We start from the raw sequence: 27,921 nt of genomic DNA on the forward strand, positions 1-27,921 counted from the left end.
CTGATGCAATAAAGTGATAGATGTTTAAGTTTCTTTGATTTCTTTTGATTAGTTTTAGGATGGAGTTTTTTTGTGTGTGTATGTGTGTGGGCATTTTATCCTAATGACCACTGGATTTATGTCATAGAATCATAGAATCATAGAATAGTTAGGGTTGGAAAGGACCTCAAGATCATCCAGTTCCAACCCCTCTGCCATGGGCAGGACACCTCACACTAAACCATATCACCCAAGGCTTCATCCAACCTGGTCTTGAACACTGCCAGGGATGGAGCATTCACAACCTCCCTGGGCAACCCATTCCAGTGCCTCACCAACCTAACAGGAAAGAATTTCTTCCTTAGATCCAGTCTAAACCTCTGCTGTTTAAGTTTCAACCCATAACCCCTGTCCTGTCACTACAGTCCCTAATGAATAGTCCCTCCCCAGCATCCCTGTAGGCCCCCTTCAGATACTGGAAGGCTGCTCTGAGGTCTCCACGCAGCCTTCTCTTCTCCAGGCTGAACAGCCCCAACTTTCTCAGCCTGTCTTCATACAGGAGCTGCTCCAGCCCCTGATCATCCTCGTGGCCTCCTCTGGACTTGTTCCAACAGTTCCATGTCCTTTTTCTGTTGAGGACACCAGAACTGCACACAATGCTCCAGGTGAGGTCTCACAAGAGCAGAGTAGAGGGGCAGGATCACCTCCTTTGACCTGCTGGTCACGCTCCTTTTGATGCAGCTCAGGATACGGTTGGCTTTCTGGGCTGTGAGCACACACTGAAGCTGGCTCATGTTCATTTTCTCATCAACCAACACCCCCAAGTCCTTCTCAGCAGGGCTGCTCTGAATTTCCTTATTGCCTAACCTGTAGCTGTGCCTGGGATTGCTCCAATCCATGTATATGGGTTTCCTTCCTTGTTTAAAGACCTTCCAGTAAGCTGTGAAATGCAGTACTGAAAACTAGCAAATTCATGGCTTTCCACAGACAGCCTAATCCTGAGAGAAACATTAATAAAGGATGATTCCAACAGCCACTACTGGGAAAAAGTGTCTCTAAAAACACTTAAAGTGAGATATTTTCCTGACAGTCTTCATGATGTACCTTTGCAATGGGAGGGAACATGCCTACTCAGATCACTGGAGGTTTTGTCTCTATCATCATGGACATTTTGATCCTGAAGGATCCCTCTGATCCCTGCAGTCCTGCGCACAAGCCTTGAACTAGGAAACAAGCTTTATTTTCTATTCTTGGGTATTAAAGAGAGCACTACACTAATATAATCTACCACACTTTATCTGAGAAAGTAGCAGATCAGCAGGCTAAAGAGAGGGACTGTCCATATTAAGTGATCTTCTAACCTTTCTGCTACCATCTGCCCTATGTAAGTGCAAGAACAAGAATGGGAACATGGTTGATCTAGTACTCACTGAAAGGAAGTTCTTCATATCCTGGCCTTGGGGATGGTGTTGTTTGCACTTATTTGCTTCAAGACGATGAGCAGTGCATTTAGACATTGCCTTTACAGTCACAGCTCTGATTATAAACTGTCAGCAGATATGGGGAGGCAGTGTGCTGTATGAGGGAACAGGAATGAAAGCTTCTCTAGTACAGGTGATATAAATATTGCATCTGGGTCCAGAAATAATTAAAGGAAAATCCAAGTACCAGAAACTCCAGGAATTTTGTGTCTTTCAATCTTGGTGTGTCTTTCTCCTTCTGCAAACAGTGTTTTAACATTGAATGAATATATTGTCAATTCTGATCTTCACTATACATATACACTCAGTCAGGTGACTCATACTAACATTTCCCTTTCTTTTCTGTTGTTTGGGTGTTTATTTCTGTACATTGCTTTTTATACTACAGGACTTTTGATGAGAGCGCCTTTTGCACCTATTGCACCTATTGAGGTAATGTTTTATCAAAGGTGAGTTGGTAACTGATGTCAGACTAGAAATGAGATTCTGGTCAGATCTGATGATTCATGTCCAGATATTCACCCTGGATGCAACTTGGTAAAGTGAGCTTTTTTGAGCAAATAAGACTTTACATCAATGTTTGTAACAGTCCCAAATTGGTAATAGCGTAGATTCTGCCACAGGAGGTATGAGTCTCCAGCTCAGTGTACTCCCAATTCCAAGATGTATCACTTGCTTGTTTTCAATGTGCACCGTTTCTTGTGTGCAAGTCTAAGCACTCTTCTGTGTTTCTTCAAGGGAATGATTTATTCTTCAATATGAATTACTTCAGAGTATGTAAAAAATGAAATAGGTGGTCAACTGAGGGGCATTTTCTGATGTTTTTAATCCCCTTGCCTCTCATAGTAGAGAATTAGTTACTTCCTTCTGCTCCAAAGGAAAGGTTTCACCAAACAGAGAGACAGAGAAGCCTCTGGGACTCTGATTTGATTGCAAAGCCACATTACTGAGTCTAGGATCAAAACTGGTATCTGCTCTGTGTGAGATTATCAGAGCTATCTCTGACATCTCGAGTTCCATCAGCAGAAAGATCCTTCAAGAATGAAAAGAAATCTGTCGTATCCTAAGGTGATAAGAGAAATTGTTAGCCAGGAAAGCTGTTTTGGAGGCAAATTTGCAGCTACACCACAAACAAAGTATTATAGGGATCATTACAGACAAATGAATTAATGGGCCTTAAACCATGGTGATTCCACTGAAACTCATCAAGAAAAAAGTTAAACCAGTGGATTTCTATCAGTCTGTGGGAGGTTTAAGGGCATGAGCCTTGTGTTTACACAACACTTGTTTGAGGCTATCAAAAAGCCCTTTAATGGCATTATCAAAGACCTTGTGTCAGAATAACTACGGAAGGCAGAGCTTTATCCCAGAAGATGATGTAGTTATTTGGCATTTCTTTACTTTTATATAATCAAACAGACACAATGACCTATGACTACCTGTTCTTATTATATTTTCTAGTTGTTTATAAAAGAGAAAAAAAGACAGCAAACCTAAGCCCACAGTTTTCTGTATGCATTAGTATCACATACCCCACAAAGATGAAGCCCTCCTATGGGTTTTGTGTCCCCATCATGAACAAGTCCAGTCTTTCCTGGCACACAAATAAATTGTGAATAGAGTACCAGCTGTTGCAGAATAAACAAAACATATTTCAGGCTGTCAAATTAAATTTAGAGCATTTCAGATATTTGAACAATATAGCAGAAAAATACACTAAATTTATCCTAGTGGTTTTTCACTATGAAATATATAGTCATTTTGCCTAATTCTAGTTTGAAATATGGTCAAAGTTCTTTCTAGCTGAAACTGTTAATATATGTATGAATCACATGTTATTTTCTTCAGTGTCTCTGAGCAGACTCCTTTATGAGACCCCTTTGCACTAAAGTGATCTGTAAGGGCAGAGACTGCTTTTTAGAGAAGGTAAATAGTTTGTTTGTGTATAGCCAGGGATGTCCATCCCTGTTTGTCCATCTCTTTAACCAGATTTACATTGTGGACAAGGTGGACCCTTGAGCCTGAGACCTGCCTAATGCACCAACAGTGCACTGTGGGAGATGGCAGCCCTTAGCTAAGGTGTAAAACCCCTGTGTAACAGTCTCTGGTTAAGAAAGTCAGGACTCTTCAAAGCATCAAGCAAAACCTGGGCATGGCATCCATTGCACAACCAAGTGCAGCACAATGGAGTTATCATGCGGGTTTGGAGAGGTTGTGCACTGCATGTGCAGTAGATTTGGTCTCTTCTGGGACCAACCACAGTGTCGTATTTACAGTCCTACTTCAGTTCCTGGGACTTGTCCCTCATCCATAGGATAAGCCACTTGAGGCAGAGAGTTATCTTCCACCAGCACAGATGGAACAAAGTATCCACCAAGAAAGACTGGAAAGACCAAGAGGTTGGAGCTTACTGTTAAATAAGAGCTTTCTACAGAGCCACCCTCTCATGCCCCATGCTAGGACTGCTCCTACCTGGCCCACTTTTGGACACAGACTGACGCTTGGGTGTCTCTGGCAAATAGCGTAGTGCTTATGGTGTGGGATTGGAAGCAGAAGGATTTCTAATAGGACTGAAGTGCTGTTCTATTGTTGTTGTTGTTGTTTTGGGGTTTTTTTAACTTATAATAATTTATATATTAATTCTTCTAAAGGTGCTTCTTGTGATTACTGCATTTAGTGAAATATAAACATATTGCTGCATAAATGAAAGAGTACTCTGTGTTATATGCAAAAATAGGAAATGACTTAATCTCAACTGAACATATTTTATTATCATCTCATCAGTTGAACACTGATGTATATATTAGCTCATTTATCTAAAATTAGTATTGTATGAAATCTCAGACTTGGGTTTCCTGTACATCTACTAAGTCCTGCGGCTCCCATAGCTTAGGTGTCATTTTTATGGGAAAGGTATTAATGAAGATTCAGATGAGGCCAGAAGGCATCCTCCAATAATATCCTGCTTTTAGGTGACTCATTATATGACTTCAGTCATGGCTGTGAAACTTCCCTACAGGAAGTCCATATGCAGCCCTGTGGGAGAGTTGTGGCTTGTTCCCTGCAGCTGCTCGTGGCCCTATTCACTACCTCCCTCTGGATGTATCTCCCTGATAACAAGTGAAGGTTGCTAGTGTGACTCACTATACAGGGATATTGGAGCCTGATGTCCCACTGTGGAGTGGCCCTACATGAAGTGCTGATTCATAATAACAGTGGGAGAATGCAGTTCTGCCCAAACATGCTGGTCCTCTTCCCTGCATCCCATGGGCTGCTACTGCCAGCACAGCAGCCTCCCTGCCACAGCTGAGAGTAATAACTTGAGTTGGTTTTATCTGCTGCAGCTGCATCTAAGATCTGAAGACACTATTGGGAACTGTAGTGGAAATGCCATGGTTTCTGTAGATCCCAGCAGACACCATCTGAGAGGAAATATGAAGCACCATAAAAGAACAAAACCAGCTGATCAACAAGCTCTCACTGTCGAAGGTAAGTTACAGCAACTTGGAAAGAGGTGACTGCAAGTAGGAAAGTAACTCCATAACAGGATTTTATCCTTGTTCAGGTTGAAATTGCGCAGAGCAGGGACTCTTGTGTCAACACAAATAGCCCTAGCTCTGTATTCAGGACCTACCCAGAGATTGCCTTTCTGTTTCAACTGGGCTGGATTAGTTGCAGATTTTAATGGAAAAACTTGGAGAAGACAACTTGGTCTGGTTATTGTATTCAATCCTATTATTTGTATTCCCATGACTTTTTCCTTTTCCCTTCTTAGTTCAACTTTCAAAGTAACACTAAAAGCTGTTGTCTTACGAAGACTTCCCATATGTACTCTCTGACTGTATTAGAAGTGTTTCAACCACTTTGGCTGGTTTAGGATATAAAATAATTTAGATATTACATTGGATTGATACATTTTTATTCTGATTTTGAATGTTTGACTGACCCTCCATCCATCCATCCCTGCTGCTGAGGCAGTTTTGTCCTGCAATTTTACATTTGTTGAAGCCTTCAATCCTCTTGAAGCCTTTTAGGAAAACCAGGTGTATACTTGTTAAATGCATCACCTGCAGTTGCTTTCCAGGGAATGCCAGTGAGTACCAATGTTGGCCTTTATAGCAAGTTCAAATTGATTTCAATTTGGCAAAGTGCATCCTTGTTATGTAGTAGCATCAATATAGTGATAATAACTCACCCAATTGCATGTGTTCTACACCTGTTAATGTTTGGATGACCTTAAAAACTAGCTGTTGGATCCATTATAGCCCTGAGGGATTTTTCTAACAGGGCATTTCTGAGACCTGGATGGAAAATTATTTCTTACCCTCCATAATGCTTCCTTTCAACTAACTCAGTGCATTCCTGAAGTTAATGAAAACAACAAACAACTTTAAATCCAATGTATTAAAATGAGGTTTAAAAAAAGACTAGTGGGCTGATGTTAATAATGATTCAGAAATGAGTCAGCTATTGAGCTCTCTTTCAAACTCTGTTTTCAAGAAAGAAAAAAACGAATAGTGGAATAATTGGAAACTAAGTAGCTTTTTCAAGTAAATACTTGCAGGTACTTAATATTTCTATTAATGTTAATATTTAAGGAATTCCAGAAAGCATACAGAAGAAGGTGAACTATGAAAAATAACTAGTGCTATTATTGACCACTAGCAAGCATCTTTTAAAAGTAATGAGTAACTGCTAAGGTTCTGGATGAATGTAGCAAACAATTTGACATTTACTATTTGAAAGATGGAGAGATCTGACTGTACATGAAGACATTAACCCTTGAAGTGAGTAGAACACCAGTGGTCCATTCCTAGTCAAGCCTGTGACTATAATCCAGCAGGGCACTCAGGATGGGCTTCCACAGTTCTGTAGAGTGTTCCTCATGTTTCCACATTATGTCAGAATGTTTCCCACTGGTACATTAAATTAAAGTTATTTTTTAAATTCCACAAATTTGGTTAGAAAAGAAAATGCATATGTTTAATGTCACCATCTGATGGTAGTGCTGCATTAGATAAAACGCATTTGCACCAGGAGAAAGTCTTTCACCAAAATCAAACAAATCAAGTGTTTGGTTTGTATCATATATCTATATTCTTTGTCTGTAAATCCTGCTGCAGAATAAAACTATGATAGCATCTATGGGGTACTATATACCACAAAAAAAGCTGAATGAGCCTTTCTCATGCTTTGCAACGATGCAGACATAAAGCTCATGGAACTACACACACCCTTGGAAAAACACTTGTTTTCTGTTTCAGCATTGTCTTGAACTGGAGACACTCCTCTGAAAGCACCTTAAGCAGAGCACATTTAGCTCCAAAAGTATGTCTATAATAATTTTGGAGATCAGTGGAAAAGATTAAATGCTGTTACTTCCCTGTGCACTAACAAAAACCTCAAAACCAATTCCCTGCCCTGCTTTAAACATGGAAATCAGTAACATAAGAAAAGGTTTGGGGTTTTTTTGTACTTCTTTTTCTCTCCCCTGTGGTGCACAGCACTGAAACCTAAATGTATTCTGCAGTTCATAGCATGTCACCTTTGCTGTGCTTCTCTCATGGGGGAAGATGATTTCTTCAACTCTTCATCATACTTTTGATTTTCTCCTGCTCATTATGCAAATGCTTCCATCTTTTCTGCTTCTTTGTTTTCATCCGTTCTACTCTGAAAGAGCATCATTTATAATTTGCCTACATTTTCATGCTCTTTTATGAAGCTCAGAGTTTAATGTTTGCAAGAAAATGATGTTGCTGGCAAGCTCTTGGTTTGGAAACACAGGGAGGTGTCTGTTCAACAGCTACCTGCCACCTCTGCAGGGGGTAACCTGGCCTGGCTTGGGTCAAATCCCTGGCAGTGTTCAAGACCAGGTTGGATGAAGCCTTGAGTGATATGGTTTAGTGTGAGGTGTCCCTGCCCATGGCAGGGGGGTTGGAACTAGATGATCTTGAGGTTCTTTCCAATCCTAGCTATTCTATGATTCTATGAAATCAGAAACATGAAGAGGGGCCAGGCTGAGACATTTAAGTGTGAAACATAAAAACTGCTCTTTTATACTGCCAAGAAACCCCAAATATCCAGGGAAAAAGAGAAAAATACAAAAAGAAAAAACAAAGGAAAACCAAAGAAAAAACGTGCAAAGAAAACCAAGGGCCCACCCCAGGTTGTGCAATAACTTCCATTTTTTTTGGGTTCTAAACTCTGTCGCTCTGGGTTTAGAGGCATTGCTCTTAGTGTCCAAAACTTCAATACATAGAGGTAGGCACCTGAATAAAATCAGCATGACTTTTATCCACAGCAGTGGATAAAGGAGTAGATGTGGACACTTAATTTTACTTACTTAGTATGTAAAAGTTGTGGCTGTAGTCACAGATTACTGCTGAAACACATTCATGCACATCTAACAAGTGTTTGTACTGAAGCTTTCCTCCCAGAACCATAAAGTCATTCAAAATGATCTTCCTAATTTTCTTCAAGCGTCTCCTGAACATGGTTAGAAGCAGTCATCATTATTTCTTGCTGATTTCCTGCCTATCTATATATATCTGGTCTTATCTCAGACGCATGTATCTTAAAGCCGAGATTGCCATTTTATGCATGTGTGCATGCACAGTGTTTCTCATGCAGCAAGGGCTCCCAAGGCCCAAGGGTAGCATGAACATTAACTGCAGAATTGCACTGTGAGGTGAAATAGTTTGTTCTGTTTGCTCTCCTTCTACCATAGATCCACAATCTACAGTTGCAGCTTTTTAATGTAGGAGAGAAGATCACGATTTAAGTATGGCAACAAATCAGTGTTGCTCTCTCTTCCCTTACTGGTGATGAATTGCTGTGTCTCACACAAAGGCAGCTGGGATCTTTCTGGCTGGGAGCATTTTTAAGACAAAAAAGGGGGAAAAAACCTTGATAAGGAGGTTATAACCTTCTGCCAGCCTTCTCTGTGTCCAAAAAGGCCAGTATATAGACACCTCCTTGACCTCATGAGTTTGGAGTAATAGCTTCCTAAATTTGCTGCAGGCCACAACACCTTTTTCTGGCATTGTTGATTCTCTGTGCATAGTTCTCATAGTCTGTCATCTAGGATTAGCTGTAGATTTCAGTTAAAACTGGTGTTTTGAAAGGTTACAGATTTTGGGTTTAAAGACACCATAGGAAATTATATGTGAACCAACACATGTTAATAAAATACCATGAGGACAAAGGAGCTGAAAAACAAACAGACCTAGGCAGTTGCAATTACTTCCCCTGCAAAAACCCACTCCCAAGCCTAGTAGTTAGATAAGTAGGTTCATTACTTCAGGTCCCACAAGTCATTCCCATGGCTGTATCTGAATATGTCAAAGCATTTGCAAATGCAATTGTAAGAAAAGACCATATCAGTTTTGATAGATGGAGAATCTCTACCTCCAGTAAACATCACTTCATTTGAAAACAAGTCTCATTCTTTTCCCTTCAGCTGCTTCAATCACTACTAAGTGACTGTCACGACAGACAACAGCATTTTGCTCAGTGCACTTTCTTTTTATCTAACATGTCTATTAACCATATCCCACTGAGCCTTGAGCTTCTCTTTAAAGCATCAAGTGGAGAATGCAATCACTGTTGTGAAATGGCACACAAGTACACATCTCTTTATTTAGAGTAATAATCGTTGTCAAGCTCTGAGTGACGCAAACACGATGAACACAAACCAACAAATACACAAAAGCAACTTTGAATATATGAGCTAAAGGCTTGCACTGAGGAAGCTTTAAGATGTACTCAAACGCAGGTGAGTGTTTTGCCTGCCTGATGCTCAACTTCTCCCAGAACAATAAAGTCTGAACATGACAAATATATCGAGTGTTCGCAGCAGTCATAGGGCCAATGTTGTTGTTTGAGTGTCCTCTGCTGGACAGTAAATGACATAGCAATAAAGGCACGAGCATGTGTCGGGTGGGTTTTGCTAAGAAAACTAAAAAATACTGAATATTTCTTATGTTTCATAGTTACTTAACTAAAAGAATTAGTTTTTAATAAAATATGACGCTGAGATTTTGAACAACATTTCCTTTAAGTCAACCTATTTGTAGTTTTAAGTAGGCATAAAATGATCAGCTGAGCTAAGATAAAATGCTTCCTGCAAAAATACTGCTTTTGTCTACTTTGTGATGGAAACTTGTTGCAATGATTTATTTAGATAAGGTGGAAATGTTTGGCTTAAAGGCTTTCATTTGACTGTGGATACTGGTTGGATTTGATGAAATCAAAACGCTACTGTTAGCCGTGAACTTGTCATTCCTGTGGCAGTCTACTGCATGGATCTGTGTACAGGATCAGCATCACGTTTTGTGGGCTGTTCAACCACAAGTCGTCCTTGACCCCACTAAAAATTGCATAATGGCTTTATTGGAAGTTTTTCTTTATCTGTTGAGAATTTGGTTAAGTTCATGTAACCTGGGCTGTCCCTGATAACCAGGGAAGTATGGCACCAGACATAAGGCACTTTCATATTGATATGTTAGTTTTTGTTGTTGTTGATCACAAGTTTGTTATTAGTTTTGCTTTATGAACGGTGCTAATATTTATTATGTAGTTATTCGTAATATGGTGAAAGTAGTTTCTAAAAGAACCTGTCCTGATTCATGTGCCACTGGTCTAAGAGGCTTTCTAAATACATGATTCATTCTCTGCATCAGTAGAACCTGGCAAACATTCTTTGATCTTGCAATTATCTTCCTTATTCACAGGAGCATCTTCCCTTCCTCCATTCTCTATAGGCTTGCAGTCCTTATTTTGATAGTGTTTCTTCATCAATATATAGAAAAGGACTGCAATCAAGTAGGAAGGACCTCTTAATACTGCTGATAAACCAAGGTAGACATACCTGTGGGATAGAGATTAGAAGATAGTGTCAAACATTGAAATTGTCAAAGACACTGAAGAAAATCACCATAAATGACTTTTAAGAATCACGTATATACCCAAAAAGCTTAGGGGAAAATAGTAAAACTCATTGTTTGGGAATGGAACCACAAACTAAACATTTCTGCTTGCCATTATTTTTTAAGAGTAGCTTCATACACTGCAGTATAACACAACAAAGCATGTCTATCTGTAGAAAGGAAATGCATGAGGTTTATTGTGCCCTAATTTGCCTCACCTATATGCATTGGAGTCATAGAGCCGGCAAGCCCCTTGGTGACCACAGCTTGTGCTTCCCCATTTCAAGCATGTCTTATCAATCAGTGCACCAAAATAAACTGGTGCTGGAATCCCAGCTGGAAGGAAACAAGCAAAAATGTCAAAAGATATCACAGGAAAAGGCATCTTTTTCTTAGGAATCAACTTTATATTACTTTCTTTATGGTAAGTTACATGCTTCAATAATGGCCATAGGTGGATGGGACTGTAGAGGGGGCTTTCTTTATCAGAATCACTATAAGCTCCGACACCCTCTCTGTGCCATGGGGATCATCAGTCCCCAGGAAATGTGCTCTAATGGGTTGGCTGGGTTTGTAGTCATGCACACTGGATTCTCAAGCATGGCTCTGATGAATCATTCCTTCTTCTATGCATAGCCTGAATTAGCCATGCTGGCTGACGGTCCTTTCTGTCTGAATGAAGGTAAAGCAGCAGAAATCCTTAGTGTGGCTTAGCCTGATAGGAGCTTATGCTTTTCTGCAAAACATGGCAGACAAGGGACAAACCCCTAACCTTGCTGAAGTAAAGGCAAGTATTAACTACAGGAAAAGGCTTTAGCATGTACAGGACTATGCTTCACACTAGCTTCATTCCTGCAGGAGCATCCTGTATTTTGATGTATGAAATAATTTATCTTGTGAAAATAGGTATACTTTCAGTCTGTTCTGCCCTAGGGCTCTTGTGAGAATCTGAACTCAGTAATGTATCTATAAAGACCTGTGTGTTATAATCATCAGTGCTATAGTCAGGAAATGATGGGACAAATGATCATTAACATCATTTATGGAAGTTCCTTCACGAAGGAAGATGGGAGTGCATCAGATTTAATCTCCAAGTCAATGAAGAGACATGACAGCTTTTTTGAAACAGTGGCAGTGAATCTTCTCTTCCTTGCAATGGAAGGAGCATGTTGGTTCAATGCGCTGAAGCAAAAGCCTATGGAAAGGGGTCAGGGCTTAAAAAGACAAGATAGTACTTTAATTTTGCTTAGAAACTCTTCCTATTTTCGGACACTAAACTGCATCAGCATTTAATCAGCAGGTCAAAGGTTTTCAGACCTGTGTTAGATGGTTTCCCAGCAAACTCTTGACTGAATATTGGACTTTCATGAACAAATCCAGGATCTGCAGGAACACCCCAGGATCTAACAACTGTTTCAGGGATATATCTGTTTGATAAATGGTGGCTGTATTGGTGTCATATGAAGAAGCATCTCAACCAAAACGATCTCTTACCTAGCATTCTCATAATGAGCGTGTACAGACCAACTGCAAGAGATTTCAGCTCTGGCTGAACACATCTGAAAGAAAGAGGGATAATTATGAAGTATTTGCCTACCTAGTATTAAGACATGCCTAGTAAACTGCTGTTAATTAACCTGAAATTAATACTCTTAATGACAGAGAGCCAAACTTTAGAAGGAGAGTGCTTCCTACAGCTGTTGAAAATACATTAAGTGGTATGAAAAAGGTGAATCAGTCTATTGTTTCCAATCACATAGCTCCTGGGAAGTCCATTCACTTAAGTATTACTGAAGAAGTGAAATTTTAAAGTCACAATCACATTCTATCCTAGCCATATTGAAATGGGCTCTGCAATTCCCTTAACTCCCTGCATACATTTTCCTCACTTGATGGGATATACCATATTGCCCTAAGACACAGATGTTGCAAGTAGGTGCATTAGTTTTGATGCCCTTGTTAGAAAACCTCTACCTTTGGTACACAGTTCTACTTACCTAAACATAATCATGTATGCTGGGGTGCCTCCCAATGCATAACAAAAGCCACTTATGACTTGTATTACTGTATAGTAAATAAACTTCATTGAACAATCTTCACTTTTTGGACATTGCCCCAAGGTGGCAGAGTTATTTCCTGTCCATGAACTGCTGGCTTCGATACAGCTGCAGTTATGGAAGACCTGGAAGACATAAAGCACATTTGATAGGACACTACTCATACAATGGGAAGTCTTGCCTTCAGACACAGGCAGTCTGAAGCATTCCTAAGCATCCCATTCCTATCTTATTTGGCTTTCTTGATGCAATGGGCAGCAACTTCTCATTTTATTTCCTGCAAACATTTGGAAGAGATGTTCTGTGCCTGCATATTTTTGCCAGTGGACATAGTAACCCTTTTTGGAGGGTGTTTGGAGTACCTGAAGGACTTCTATGGCTGGCCTCTGAGCAGAAGTCAGTCAGCCAGAACAATAAGCAGAATCCTGCCATCTCTGAGTCTCACATGGGGGAGACAAACTGCCTCCCCTCAAGTCATTCTTTGTACTTACAAAATAATGATAGTATTGGGAAGGATACTGCACTATCTTAGTGTGCTTCAGCTATTGACTTTAAGCAGGGCACCCAAAATCAGGTTTATGAAAGGAAAGACATGGACAACCTTCAGACAACATGTAACCACTTTCATCTGTTTGTTTCCCCCTCTTGTGTTCAATCTACAAAAGATGAAAATCATTATCTACAACATGGAGGTAGCATTTTTTCTTTCATGTGTAGTAACTCGGAAATCTCTCTTCTGCTCTGCTTGTATCAAGAAATCATAAATACTTCACTGACTGGTCCCTGGCAACTTAGCTTTCACTTAAATACATTATAATACTAAATCCCTGATTTTACATGGAAAATAAGCTAGTAGAAAACCTCAGAAACTGAAGAAGGGTCTTACTGTGTTCTTTCCTTGTCCCACCGAAGCCGTGCACCCAGCTAGACACGCTGAAACGTATGTGACTCCGTTGTCTCCACACACAGGATCCCACACATTGGAGGAGCATTTGCAGTCAGAGTTGCACTCAGAAAAGATATCATTTTCATGGTATGGAATGGGTTTCCTTGGAAGTTAAGTTTAGACAGGTGTAAGAGTGTAAGAAGCTTTTAACTCAGTGCTGGCAGTGAATCTATCCTGTGTGACAGTGTTGCTGTCCTGAAACCCACTTCATACACCCAGGACACACATTGTCATAGTTAAATCTCTACAGTATTGATTTGCTTGTTTGAGATTCCATCCTACTTGCACTGACATTAAAGTGATTACTAGATTATAAAGAACTTTAAAAGAAAGAAATAGAAACATTACAACTGATTTTACTTGACAGATATAGACAGAAAAAGAGTAAAAGCTTTAAGAGGCTTTGAGAGGTCAGCTAGAATATCACCTAATTGAACACAGAGCTAGCAACAATTTACAGAGTCTTATCAAGTACATCTTTACTTCGTGGTAAAACTGCAACAGTGATGGAAACTGGTCTCCATAGTAAAAAATACCCATGTCTTAAAGCCCAGCATAAGTCTTCCTAGAGAATGTGGAGAACCCAGCATTCCTTTTTACTTTCAGACATTTTTGGGGTATTGAGATCTGCAACAAAGAGGGGTGTCTTCCCTCATCTTCTCCTTTCTGGGTTAATTAAGCTTATGTGCTTGTCATCTCTTTCACCTCATCACTTACTATGCACATTCCCTGGTCCACCATTTACATTCTTAGTGAAATGCTGCAGAGTACAAGACAAGCAGCAACTAGTTCTCAGGTTCCAACAGATATAAACACCCTTAGCATCTTGCTTGTCCAGTTCCACATACTCAGCTGTGAACAAGTATGGCTTGATAAATTAACATCCCTGGCAGTGTTCAAGACCAGGTTGGATGAAGCCTTGGGTGATATGGTTTAGTGTGAAGTGTCCCTGCTCATGGCAGGGGGGTTGGAACTGGATGATCTTGAGGTCTTTTCCAATCCTAACTATTCTATGATTCTATGATTATTAAAATGTGGGTAAGTCTTCAGGGAGACACAAGCAGGTTCACACTAGCCATGAGATACTCTGAAAAGGCTGGACATGAGGCAGTGACAACCCGCATTGGTAACAATGCAATTTTGCTAATGTATTTCTCACCAATCTTCAATTAGTGTTGTGCTTTGGCAGGCTGACAGTGCTGACTGATGAACGGTATCACAATGACATGGGGTAGTGTGCACTTTCTCTTAAGGATTGCAAAAGCATGTTCCTCTTTTAGCCTTGATGTCATAGTACATGTTTTTAACTATTGCTGCCATGGAGAAAATCATGCTCTTCTTCGTTTTATACTCACCCTTGATAGGACACTGTCATTCCTGCTACCACCTGGTTCTCACAGCCAACAAAAAAGTGCAAGAGAGTTAAGAGATAGGCCACAAATGACATAGAAAATGCAAACTTGGTTGCTCCAATGATGCTCATTTTGTACTTTTTCATTAAAAGCCCCCCCAGGAAAATTCCAAGACCTACAGGAGGTAAGGATGTCAATCCTGTAAGAGATTATAGAAAGGGAATGTTACAATAAACAATAAAGAAGTCACAGTGGGCTTAAGAGCTAAAGTCTGTCCTCACACTGATGGGCCTGGCAGCTTTATGTTCTATTATGATGACTTTAAGTGGCTTTGTGTTCAGCCTAATCTCGTATGCTATTTTTGAAGTGCCTAACCCTTAAACCCCACTACCATCGGAAGGCACTTGTCAGACATCGCAACAATTAGAACTCCCCCAGCACATTCATTGCACATTTGGGGTCCTCTTGCTATAATGTAAATAGTAATGTAATGTAACACAACAGAATATGACATGACATGATATATAATATGACATGACATAATTTAATATAATATCATAGAGTATCATATATAACATAATTTATTCTGGTCCTTTAAGCACCAAAACATTAGCTTGAATGCTGCCTTTATATAATTCAAGTTCAGGAGAGACTGCCATTTACATCAGCCTGTTCTGCAAGGAATTCAATCCCAGAAAAAGCATGCCAGAATTTATTCCCATGCACTGCTTATAACACAAGCAGTCATTGCACAGTGTAACTCACCTATAAGAAAGTTAGATTTAGCTGTAGATTGTCCATATTGCTGTTCCATGTACTTTGGCTTGTAAGTCAAGAAACCAATAAAGCTATTAAATTGTAACAGTGAGCAACACATAAATGTAAAGTACATTCGATTACTCAATACTTTTTTCAGGGAGGTACAGAAATCTGAAAGAAAGGGATATATGAGTTGGCTTTGGAAGATGCATGGCATAATTACTGATGAGTAGTCTACAAAACTTAAGGCAAAATCCTTCTCTCAGCTGTCCAAGAGCAAATCATATTGATCTTCTTTTGCATACGAGTATCTGAAAGGCAAAATCAGATTCTTGAAGAACACCAGAGGTCAAGATAAAGGAAGAAAGTCCTAAAAGGAGACAGAAGTATGGATTAAAGCATGGGTGCCCTAGTGAGATCTGCACATGAAGTTTAAATGGCTCCACTCCTTTCAGTTTACATAGATATTACCCCAGGTCAAGCTTTTTGACTTCTAATAACCTTTAGCAGACCCCTTCTTTCTTGGGGACAGCTAACTGGTTCAGACTGAAGTGTAAGGGAGGCAAAATGTTTTTCAGAACAGTTGCATTCCCACTGTACATTGTGCTTTTGCCTTTTCACATTTATACAACATGTGGGACACTTGCCTTTCAGTATTACTGACCACTTCCTCGGCTTAGGTTTTGCTGCAGTAAGTTTCTTCTCTATAGATCCAATGTTTTCCAAGAGACCATATGAAGTTTGGTCATTGTTGGCTTTTGGTTTTTTCAGGCTCTTTGGCAGGAAGCAGAATGGAATAGCAGCTAGTAAACTGATTACTCCACCTATTAAAAAGCCAAGCCACCATGCACCCACCCAGCGGGAGTCCTGTGGGGTGATAGTGATGCTCCCTAGAAGCCAAGGAAACAGATACAAGTTACCTAAATGAGTAAGTTAAACCTTACCACCCTTTATCTGCTAAAATAGATCCATTTTACAATGTCTGACTTTAAGTGGTAACCAAAATCATCTAATGAGAGACTATTCAAGAAGACATCAGGAATCAGACATTAAAGGTGTTGTTTCATCTGCCTTTCTGCATCCTATGTGTGACAGCCATTTTGTGGCATACATGGTGACACAGAGGTCTTTATCCAACACATAAGAAACCAAAAATGGATGTCAGACAAGTTACAACCCTAAAAGGTCCTTTTAGGGCTGATTGATACATTTCTATTGAGACTACCTTCTGCTAACCTGAACTATGTAGGTTGCTATTAAGCATAGGGGCATCAGTGAGATTAGCCAGAACTTTAAACTTTGTATTGCAAGGAAGATGAGAATTTACCTTTTATGATTGTTATACACTGGCTAACAGGGATTGCTCTGCTTCCTCTGGCCTTTTGCAGATGTGAATATACACATGTACTTTCTTTTCATTTGAATAAAGAAGGCCTGGCTGTTATACCACAAACATTACATGAATTGTAAATAATGTAAAATTCACATCTGAAAGGCTGGGTAATGCACCAAAACTGTAAAACTGCTGTGGTAGGAGAGCTCTTTCACTAAGACCCAAGTTCAGTGGAACATTTTGGTACTGTGATAGTTTTTGGTACTAACTTTTAAAGTTAAATATGCATTTTAGTCTTCTCATCCTAAAACACAATTCTAAAATGTGTTGCTTGTCTAATTCTGCCTTTACCCTAAAAGATTCTGGTAAATTAATAAAATTATAATGAAGTATATAACAAAATTAATGAAATAAATATAAATTAAATATAAATTATATTAATATAATTAATCAACTTAATAAATACCTATGCAACCATGTAGAAGAACCTGTTATGAACAAATGTTAGCTTGCTTTAGCTTTTGTTTTGCTTTGCTTACCTAAATCCACAAATCCGATATCCACATACAGTCTTGCACATAAAGATCCCAACAGGAAGCCAAACATTGGACCCATCATGCCTATTGTGTGCAAACTTGCTGAAAATATAATGAAACAGATGCTAGTACATTTTAACAGCTGAACAGTTTCTTCTGCAGAGGATGATAGACCTCTTTCTTACTCTCACATTACTTTATGTTGAGATTACCTACATACACAGGAACATTCTCTTCTTTAGCAAAGTCATCAAGATAAGAGATGCCCAGTGGTGTTATTGGTGTCTCACCAATTCCACGTAACATGTTTCCCAGTAAGATATATATCCACATATATGATGACGGTTCCTTCTCACAGCCTGCAGATGAGAGTTTACATCTTTGTAATAGAATAGTCAAATGGGAAACAGTGACAAACCACAGGAAATTCATGTGGTATACAAAGTGCATAAAATACTGGTAATATTCCAAAACAGGTACAGACTGATGTTAGAAATCTAACTGAGCATCTTGCATATGGCAATGACTTGCTCCATTTGCAACCATGGAACTAGCTCCTGTGTTTGTACTTAAACTTAAGTTCCTTACCTGACCTGGAGACTTGCAAGAAGGTTTCGTTCACACCTTGATGTAGGGAACAGGGATTTATGCTTGAAGTTGAGTTGGCTGAAGAAGCTGTATGTGATGTCTCATATTTATAACTGAAAACACACAACAATAGGTTTAGAAGTAGTGTCCACTAGGGAAATACTAGTGTAATAGGGCAGGAACCACTTGACTGCTATTTTCATTAAGAGAAATATAACTTTGTTTAAACATCAATACAAAGTGCATTGGAAGGAGCAAAAAAGGTTACTTAAGCACTTTTTGGAAAACCAAAACACTAAAATGAAGACCATGATCCATCTATCTAGAAGATATAACATTTTAAGCTGGAAAATTCAAAAGGGCTGTTGTAACTAATTCAGATAAGACTGAAATTTTGGCACCAAAATGTAGGGTCAGGTCCAAGTGAGCTCCTTATGCTGACCCCAAGTCAAGGAGGGAGAGAAGAATGAGTCTCCCTATTTGTTTTAGATGTGTATTTTGAGGTAGCAGGGAGGAAAAGAGTGAGGAGAAGTCAGCTTCAGGCAGTACCTATTTGCTTGGTAATTTGCACTGTCATTAGGGAGAGCTTTTGTATAGTAGCAGGTGGATAAAGTTAGCAGCTAAAAGACATTTTTGGGCTGTATTTACAAGGAATAATACTATGAGAAGTCAGCTTAGCAGCTCAGGTAGTGGAAGCTGTTCAGCAACACAATCCTTTTTCCAGATATGAGCCCTGCCGAGGTGCAAAGTACAATTAGCTTAAGCAGAACAACATGGTAAAGCACACATTCTGCTTCTATGAACTGCACTGACTCCATTAGATCTGGCAGGCTTATGTTTTGTGTTGAAACAAAGAGCATGCACCAGAAGAGACAGTGCAGAACAGTTTCCTCATAAACATTCTGGCCCAGGTTCACGAGAAATTGTATGGAAAGTAGAAGTCTGATGCTAGTACAAGATCCACTGTCATAACAAAAAGCATTCCTTGGCTTTCTTTTCACACTAGTATATCTAAAGTTATTCTAATATATTTAAAAGAGCAACAGAAATGTGTCTTACTCTACGTACTATCACTGTATCAAAGCTATGGCTGGAAACATTATGCATATAAGCAACATGCTGTAATTCTCTAAACCTGGAGAAAATGAGTAAAAATTAGTTTAACCAGCCATGGAAAATCAGTTTAACCAGCCATGTGCATTTGGAACAGGAAAAACCCTGGTACCAGCTCTGTTCTATCTGCAGGTTCTGTGCAAAGCTGAGAAGCTGCTTTGTGTGAGGAGCAGCTCTTTGGCACAGGAGAGCCAAATGTGTGACCTGACACAGCAAGGCTCTGGTTTCTTCTTTCAAGGAGAGGGATTTCTTCTCCTGCACATCTCTGTGGGCTGGTTTCATCATCAAGTAAGCTCTGAAACTCTGATTTTACATGAGTTACCTGTTGCTATAAATAAAGTAATATTCCATGTAGAGATGTTACCCAAGATGAAGTTACTGGCTCAGAGCCTTGAGATCCTGGTCAGAACAGTACAGACTTATTCCATGAATCATATACATGGATTCTATATTCCTCATAATTTTATGTGGTTCATAATGGTTTGTCTTTCCTGCCTACATGATCCTGACATCTTTATTATCAACACATGATGCCACATTCTTAGGTTGGCAATGATTTACCCAATAAGTGTTCTTACAGTTTGCCATTCAGGAAGAGTATATAATTCATTAAAGAAATAACACCAGCTCAGTAGTATGTTTGAAGATTTTTGAAGAAAATATGTTTTCTTTGAAACTTGAATTTTTATAAGGTTATGAAAGGGCCTTTGGAAATCTATACACCAAGTTTCATTCCAAAACCAGAAAGCAGAATCCAATTCCAATGTTAGGTTATTCGAACTAATCTTGATTAGTACTTACTATCCCATGAAGAAATGAGGCATTGCTGTCAAAAAACTTCCCACAGCCATAGTAAAGCATCCAGCAGCTATTACTTTGGGCCTATGAAGTTTAGCTCCAAAGTAGCTTACAAATGCAATCACCAGCAAGTTACCTGGAAGGCAATGAAACAAAATCAGTGCTAGATGTTGTGCCCTGTATTTGAGTAGATCTGTGCATATTATGATATACCAATTACCCATCTCAAAGCTCCCATCAACGAAACCGACAGTAGATGACGTAAGGCCAAACCTTCGTTCAATCTGAGTGATGGAACTCTTCATAATCGTACCAGACAATGTTTTACTCAAGTAGCTGAATGACAAAGCAGCGAGAAATACCTGAGGAAAGATTAAGACAGAAAATGAGAGGTAAAGGCAGGAAAATTGGTCACAGGGGGATCAAATATGTTTAAAACTGTGTGGAACAATCATTATAATGGTATATGTTACTCAGATTGCAGTGACGATATTGTGTGGATTAATTTTCACATACCCTAATGCAATGGAGCACTAGGGTGGTCTCTCAGCACTGTTTTATCCTGGCTTTCCCTGCTGAAGAGGGTTGGTGCAAGGTTCTGCACTGAGAGCTGCTTCTTTTAGGGTCAGGTTTGCAGTCTTAATAGGCAGAAAGCCTGATCTTCTCTGCATTGCTGGCCAGAGGTATTCCAAAGCAGAAACCCTACAGCCTGTGAAACTTCAATTTGGGAAAGAACTCACTGGGGGCTAGTCACCTTAGTGATATGCTGTAGTTACTGTAATAACAAAGCTGAAGGCAGCCAAAATGATGAGATTTCTAGATGTTGTGGAAGTCTAAAATTTGCCAGAAATTGAATACCTAATCAAGATAGATTTACTAATACTAGTACAACCTACAATTAATCTTAGCCCAATTTTCCTCTGCTTGGGCCCCATGTCACTTAATTTAGGTCAGTTTGTAACTGATTATCTCAAACATATAGATAGCCATGGCATCAAAATAAAGGCTTTATGCAAGTTTCTATGATATCGCAGTGTGTAGAAGGTGGAACAGACTTGTTGAGTTCATCTCTGTTTCAGATGATATATATTGATATGTTTGGATTATGGCTATATTGCCTGTATATCATATGCTTCAAAAGGAAAACTTAATATTCTTTATAAATTTATAGGTGTTCCCACTAAAACACATTTTGGCTTTTACAAATAAAGATGCGTTTGATAAAAAGTTAAACTAAGTTTGTTTAAATATTATCCAACTATTTCAACAGAGTCTTAAAAAACAAATAGACTTATTGTTCAGTGGGTAAAAGTTCCAATACAACAAAATGTTGGGTACGTAAATAGAAGTAAATATAGATTTTGACTTTGCAATAGTATCTACTGTAAGGAATGAAGCCAATACTGGAAGAAAAAGCTTGAAAATAGGTATATTTACCCTTTTTTATCAGGAATAAAGAGAAAAATCTCACAAGTGCAGGTTTTGTCCTGACATGTTTAATATTTCCTGAGCTCAACTGGCAAAAATTCCATAAGAACCACCTTTCTTGTCTTATTCCAGCAGTGCTCTCAGGGCTTTTGGCTGAAATCACAAGCTGCTGGTAAGCATGAAAACACAAACAAAAGTGACTTGGGTATTTTGAGTTCAAAAATGCAACCCTAGGTAAAACACAGAACGTTTGATAGACTATAAGGGGAAATAACAGTTTGTCTTTTATTACCTCCAATGTATTGTGCATGTAAAGCTGTAATTGCCATAAAGTTAGACATAGATCCACAATCTTGCCACATTACCCACATATATGTTGGCAAGTTAGCAGTGAGTCTCTCAGGGAAATCAGACCCTACTTTTTGCAAGTGTGTATGGATGGCAAATGTGAATCAGATAAAATAAGAAATACAACAATCCTTCCCTGATACTTAAGCCAAAATATTTTGGCGTATTTTGGAGGCTTGTAATTACCTTTTTTTTTCTTCATTAATCTTCCATTTTATAGGCTTTTTTATAGAGAAAAATTTGTCCCTTATTGCAGCTCCACTGAGCCTATGGAACTTAACCTGAGAGGAAGCTGGCTGAAGAAGTAGTCAAAACATAAACCCAAACACATGGCTGCCAAAAGAAATCTTACCCCTGTAGTATTTTCAGCTCAGCCAGAAGCAATACATACTATGGCTTTAACATGACAGCAAAATTCTTAGTAGTTCACTTTCTTTGTTCAGTAAATTTCTCTTGTGTGCTCCTGAAAGCTTATGTGTTTGTGGGGATCAGTGGGCTGTCTGACTTACAGCCCTGGAATACAATCCACTTCACTCTATTTTGTCCCTACAAGAATGGGTGGTGTTAACAGCCTCCAGACAAGTGTATCCTATTTTAGGCTGCTTCAACTGGAGGTTGCTACTTTTCTCTAATGATCAAAAAGGGCATCCACCTGTGAATAACTTGCAAGTAATATGGTAGATCAGGAATTTTTATTTTCTTTAGGACAAAGATTCAGCCATCCCTGTACTTCATGTGTATCCAGTTTCAGAGAAGATAGGGTGAACACAAATGAAGTAATCTGGCATGTCATATCTTGAACAACATTTCCTAACATATAACAGCATGATCATTGTGCAGAGCGTTTGACACTGTCGCACATGACACCCTTGTCTCTAAATTGGAGTGTCATCAATTTGATAGGTGGAGCACTCGGTGGATAAAGAACTGGCTGGATGGTTGCACTCTAAGAGTTGTGGTCAATGGTTCAATGTCCAGCTGGAGATCAGTAATGCGTGGTATCCCTCAGGGATCGGTGTTGGACCAGTCTTGTTTAATATCTTTGTCGCTGACATGGACAGTGGGATTGAGTGCACCCTCAGCAAGTTTGCCGATGACACCAAGCTGTGTGGTTCAGTTGCTACACTGGAGGGAAGGAATGCCATCCAGAGGGACCTTGACACACTTGTGAGGTGGGCTGATGCCAACCTCATGAAGTTTAACCATGACAAGTGCAAGGTCCTACACCTGGGTTGGAGCAATCCCAGGCACAGCTACAGGTTGGGCAAGAAGGAAATTCATGGTAGTCCTGCGGAGAAGGACTTTGGGGTGTTGGTCAATGAGAAAATGAACATGAGCCAGCTTCAGTGTGTGCTCACAGCCCAGAAAGCAACCGTATCCTGGGCTGCATCAAAAGGAGTGTGACCAGCAGGTCAAAGGAGGTGATCCTGCCCCTCTGCTCTGCTCTCGTGAGACCTCACCTGGAGTATTGTGTGCAGTTCTGGTGTCCTCAACATAAAAAAGACATGGAACTGTTGGAACAAGTCCAGAGGAGGCCACGAGGATGATCAGGGACTGGAGCACCTCTCATATGAAGACAGGCTGAGAAAGTTGGGGCTGTTCAGCCTGGAGAAGAGAAGGCTGCGTGGAGACCTCATAGCAGCTTCCAGTATCTGAAGAGGGCCTATAGGGATGCTGGGGAGGGACTATTCATTAGGGACTGTAGTGATAGGACAAGGGGTAAAGGGTTGAAACTTAAACAGCAGAGGTTTAGACTGGATCTAAGGAAGAAATTATTTACTGTGAGGGTGTTGAGGTATTGGAATGGGTTGCCCAGGGAGATTGTGAATGTTCCATCCCTGGCAGTGTTCAAGGCCAGGTTGGACAGAGCCTTGGGTGATATGGTTTAGTGTGAGGTGTCCTGCCCATGGCAGGGGGGTTGTAACTAGGTGATCTTAAGGTCCTTTCCAATCCTAACTATTCTATGATTCTATATTGATAAGGCACCAAACCTTCAAGCCAGTGCAACAGGAAGTCTTCTTTTTGACTGGTAGATTTTTGTTTGCTTCATTGTCCAAAAGCTGGGCAGGTTCTGCTTCCTGATTTGAGTCACTGACATTGCTGGATTCGGTTTCTGCTGTCATGGTTGATTTCTTTACTGAGTGATCTGAACCCAAAAGAAAACAGTAATAAATACAAAAGTGCATATGCCAAAGCAGAGTTGCTTAAGGAGCTTTCTGATGAAACAGTAGTTACAGGAAAATGCTGAGATGTTGAAACTGAATATTTTCATTGGAAATTATTTGGAACTTGTGTGTTTCAAAGTGTAGATTCATTTAAATTCCAAAGTATCTTGTTTTGACATATTTCAAGAGAAATGATTATTTACTCCGACCACTGCTCCATTCTGCCCCCACCCCCTTTCTTTTTCTGTCCAAAATGACTTCTAATGCTAAAACATGCAATTTCCACAGAAGAGCAAGTCTCTCTCCAAAAACAAACTACAAGGGTCAACAAAGCATCAGTGCTGAAGCACAGAGAGTGCTAAGGAGGCTCTGAATTTGCAGGCCAAGCAGCTTAGGACTCAGTCATTATGTTGGTAAGATCTCTGTAGTAACATCATGCCATCTGACTTATTCTTTCAGACTGGTCTGTTAGAAGCAATTCTTAATGACAAGAGAATTCATTATTTTAGCTAAATGACCTCCTATAAGGATATTATCTGATTTTTAGTCCTTCTGATAGTATACAGGGTATCCCTAATCCCCTGTTTTCAGTGTGCTGTCTATATCCTCTGATGCATGAAATCATCTGCAACTCAGAAGGTCAGCAAAACTGACAGGCACACCCTGTAGCCATAGATGGAAAATTCTTACCCCCTCCTTTAATATATTTCTTTATTGTTGAAAGCCCTGCCTCATGATTAAGTTGAATTTGGGTTTATTACAACAAATAGTACAATACTTCTTTATATTTCCTTTCTTTTTAGTTTTTTTGTTTTTTAAACTTTATTCCTGAGGGATGGGTAAGCAATTATAAAGGAATCTTCATTGAAAAGCTGTAAGGGAAGTCTATGTATCTATTCACAGAGTTTATTTAAAGAATGAAAAGACTTGCCCGTTTGTGCAACTCCAACTAGAAACAGACTTTTGAAGCAAGATCCAGAGCCCCTCGGAAAAAATGGGTCACTTGAAACAAATCTTCTTCAAATCTGCAGATCTTGATACAGAGGGGAGATAGGAGTATTGAAACCGATGTCCCCAAGTCAGAACTCAGAAATCATAGTTCACAGGAACTGGTTTAGTTCACCTTTCACAGTAGTCTCCTCAATTGAGAAAAGGGTGAAAAACAGAAAGGGAAGGGGGGCAGGGAGGGGGGGAAACACCACACAAAGGTAGGTTTTCCATGCTTGAATGGCACTGAAAAAAAGTTGGATGAACTTTTCCGATGCTGGAAAAAGTCCATCTGCAATTGCAAATTGCTCTGCTACAGTACATACGGCAGAGTAACGCTTGTCAGACCATTTAAAGGGTAAGCATTTTTCTTCATTCAGATAGAAGAGGGTTAATATGTAGGGATGTTTAAGACAAAACCACAAACAGATATTTAAACAACTTAGGATTTTGGAGGCCTTAAGTTGATGAGCATGTTCTTAGGTACTACTGCTGGCATGAACTGATTTCCTTTCCCACTGTTCATATCTGCCCCACAGACACTTGACTCATGTGAGTATCGCTGCTTCTGTGGCTCTTCTGCAAGTCTATGCCAGATCACATATCTGGACAAAACAAGAGCTTTACCTTCCCTTTGGCTCCTCAGACAGATGATAGGAACAAGAAGCAGGGGAAAAGATTTCCTCAAGTCTGCACAATTACCAACAGAAATGCATGTGAATGGAGGTGTTCAGGAAAGCTTAGTACTCAGATACTTTTGGGCATCTGAAATTCATCTTTCTCTATGCAATTTGAAAAGATTAGCTTCTCCCTGTTATCATGAGACATTAATGGCTACAATAAGATGCTGGGGTAGCACGTCATTGCAGGTCATGCGACTAAAGAAGTAACTTTTTTGAGAGTACAACATGACTTAAAATCTCAGTACAAGGCGATTAGGAGTGAAGGCAGAGAAATATGAAGACAGAAATAAGGGGTAAATCATTAATAGGCAGAGGTTAGGTTACCATGGAATATAGGAAAAAAACCCCATTAACTTCAACTTTGTAGGGCAAAAGCTGCTTGATGCAAACAGAAAAGTGTTAAGCCAGCCAGAAGGTGGAAGCTATTTAGCAATGTCAGTGCTCAGATCCTCCAGTGATCTAAGGGAAGGACTCTCAGGCAAGAAGAGGGGTGACCAGTTCCTGTCTTACTGTTGCTTTGCAAAGATGCTGCTGGAGATGGTACTGCTTTTGCAGGGGAAGACTACAACAGGAGGTGGGAAGCAAAAAGATGATGCAACTGTGCTGGAGAGGTTTTAGAGCAAGCTGTGTGCAAAGATCAATAGCTGGAGCTGCTGGCAGCATCTCGTCCCATCCTCAGTTGACCCCGACCTACATGGATATCTGCTGGACATAGAAGAGGTCAGGGCTGGGGAATTGCCATGCCACAAGATTAGAAAAAAAGGTAAATAGGATAGATTCACAATTAAGTTAACATATATTAGCTCTTGAGCCTGACAGTTGCAAGTATTAATAAAGCTGCTATTTTAGATCTATTTCACTAGCTTTATTCCTGCATTTATTAAACCAAGGATCTGATTGCAAGCAAAGGAAAACAGTGAAGCTTTCTGCACCAGTGTGTCCTTTCACTAATATGACTTCTATAAACTATTACACTTTGCCTTCACAAGCCATTCTGTTGCAGCTATGACCTGAGGTAGTTGCATTTGCAGAAAGATGAGATCAGTCAAGTAACATTGGCACTGTTTAGGTATTCAGTCAACCTAAACCAAAATCACCCTGGCCTCCTTCCTGAGGGAAGAAAACAGTCCTCTGCCCAAAATCAAGCATTCAGATATAAAAAATACACCAAAAATCCTTAATCTATCCTATGAGAATGAAAGTTAACATTCTTCCAGTTTGCTTTCGCACCATACCCAGGGAACATTGGGAAAACTCATTTGATCTTGTGCTCAGTACAGTCTCTTCTGAGAAACATTTAGGGTGGGCAAAGATCAGGGTTCTTTACTAATAATCAATGTGGATTATTTTTGTTGGTGGGAGCCAAGAGCTTTCACATCAGGGGAAGCATATGGTACCTTGCAAGATTGCTCCAGAGCACAGTGGTCAGCCTTGCAAAGGACAGCCTCAGGCTTCTTTAGTGCTTCGGAACATATGATCGTATAGGGGCCATGGCCTAACTCTTGCCTGTTAGATAGATCTATTTCCTAGTGAAAAAAGTCAAGCTTGGTTTTCTACCCCTTAATTATATGCAAATTAAAATGAATAAGAGCACTACTTTTAACACATTAGTATGAATCACAAGTAATTAGTTTACAAAGATAAAGATTATAGTTAGCTACAGGTTTTGTAGACTCTTATAAAGAAAAATACAGTGATGCTTGAGTAACTTTCAGAATCCAGCAAAGACACTGTAAGTCTGTGGGCTGTTTCTCATCACAGTTGTACTCTCAAGCAGTTCATCCCAAGATGGTACTACCATCCAGTAGACTAAAACCTCATGAATCAAGAGCCACATTTCATCCAGCACTTTATGGAACTGTACTGATTTACAGTACTGATTTACACACTGCAGTGCTAATCTAATTGTCTTATTGATTTTTAAATACACTAAAGATTAATAACAAGACCTTTTAAGTTAACCTTATATAAAAAATGAATATCACATTGCTATGCAGGCCTCAGTGGTGTTTGATGTTCAAGAAATATGATGTTTACACTCATAGAAATGCATGATGCCATCATTAAAGCATTAACATTTACAACAGGAGTGTTACTGGTCACAGAAAATTAAACTAATACTACACAGATAACGTTCATTAGCTGCAAAGACTAAATGGCAACATTTTAAGTGTAAGACAAACAAAAAGGATATTAAAGAGGTTCCTACCTAGGTTTTGTATCCACAACAATAGCAGTTACACTACCACACAAATGCTCAAAAGTCAGAGCATTCTCTTCTTAAGCAAAGCTGTGCTGGTACTTGGTAGAAGAATCATTAACTTCTAACACAAACTATGGCTTAGGCAGTTTTAATCTTGTCTCCTCCCAGTTCTGCCCTCTGATAAAGGTCCCAAAATACATGTTTATCCACAGTAGTAAAAAATTAATTAGGTAGAAAA

The 27,921-nt window shown here is 39.6% G+C and overlaps 1 protein-coding gene across 1 annotated transcript; it reads right to left on the reverse strand.

Annotated features, from left to right (window-relative positions):
• Nucleotides 1-10,028: 10,028 nt before the first annotated feature.
• Nucleotides 10,029-27,847, reverse strand: LOC101871784 (solute carrier organic anion transporter family member 1C1-like). The gene is made up of 15 exons (XM_034062979.1): nucleotides 27,690-27,847; nucleotides 23,637-23,791; nucleotides 20,090-20,231; nucleotides 19,873-20,005; nucleotides 17,959-18,071; nucleotides 17,583-17,729; nucleotides 17,370-17,472; nucleotides 16,149-16,387; nucleotides 15,508-15,672; nucleotides 14,746-14,941; nucleotides 13,331-13,493; nucleotides 12,385-12,569; nucleotides 11,882-11,946; nucleotides 10,606-10,723; nucleotides 10,029-10,329 (listed from the first exon to the last, which is right to left on the reverse strand). Exons 2-15 carry the CDS (start codon nucleotides 23,766-23,768, stop codon nucleotides 10,113-10,115), a joined length of 2,118 nt encoding a protein of 705 aa, XP_033918870.1. The 5' UTR covers nucleotides 23,769-23,791; nucleotides 27,690-27,847; the 3' UTR covers nucleotides 10,029-10,112.
• Nucleotides 27,848-27,921: the final 74 nt, after the last annotated feature.

This window comes from Melopsittacus undulatus, chromosome 5, assembly GCF_012275295.1.
Source record: "Melopsittacus undulatus isolate bMelUnd1 chromosome 5, bMelUnd1.mat.Z, whole genome shotgun sequence".
NCBI lineage: Eukaryota > Metazoa > Chordata > Aves > Psittaciformes > Psittaculidae > Melopsittacus > Melopsittacus undulatus.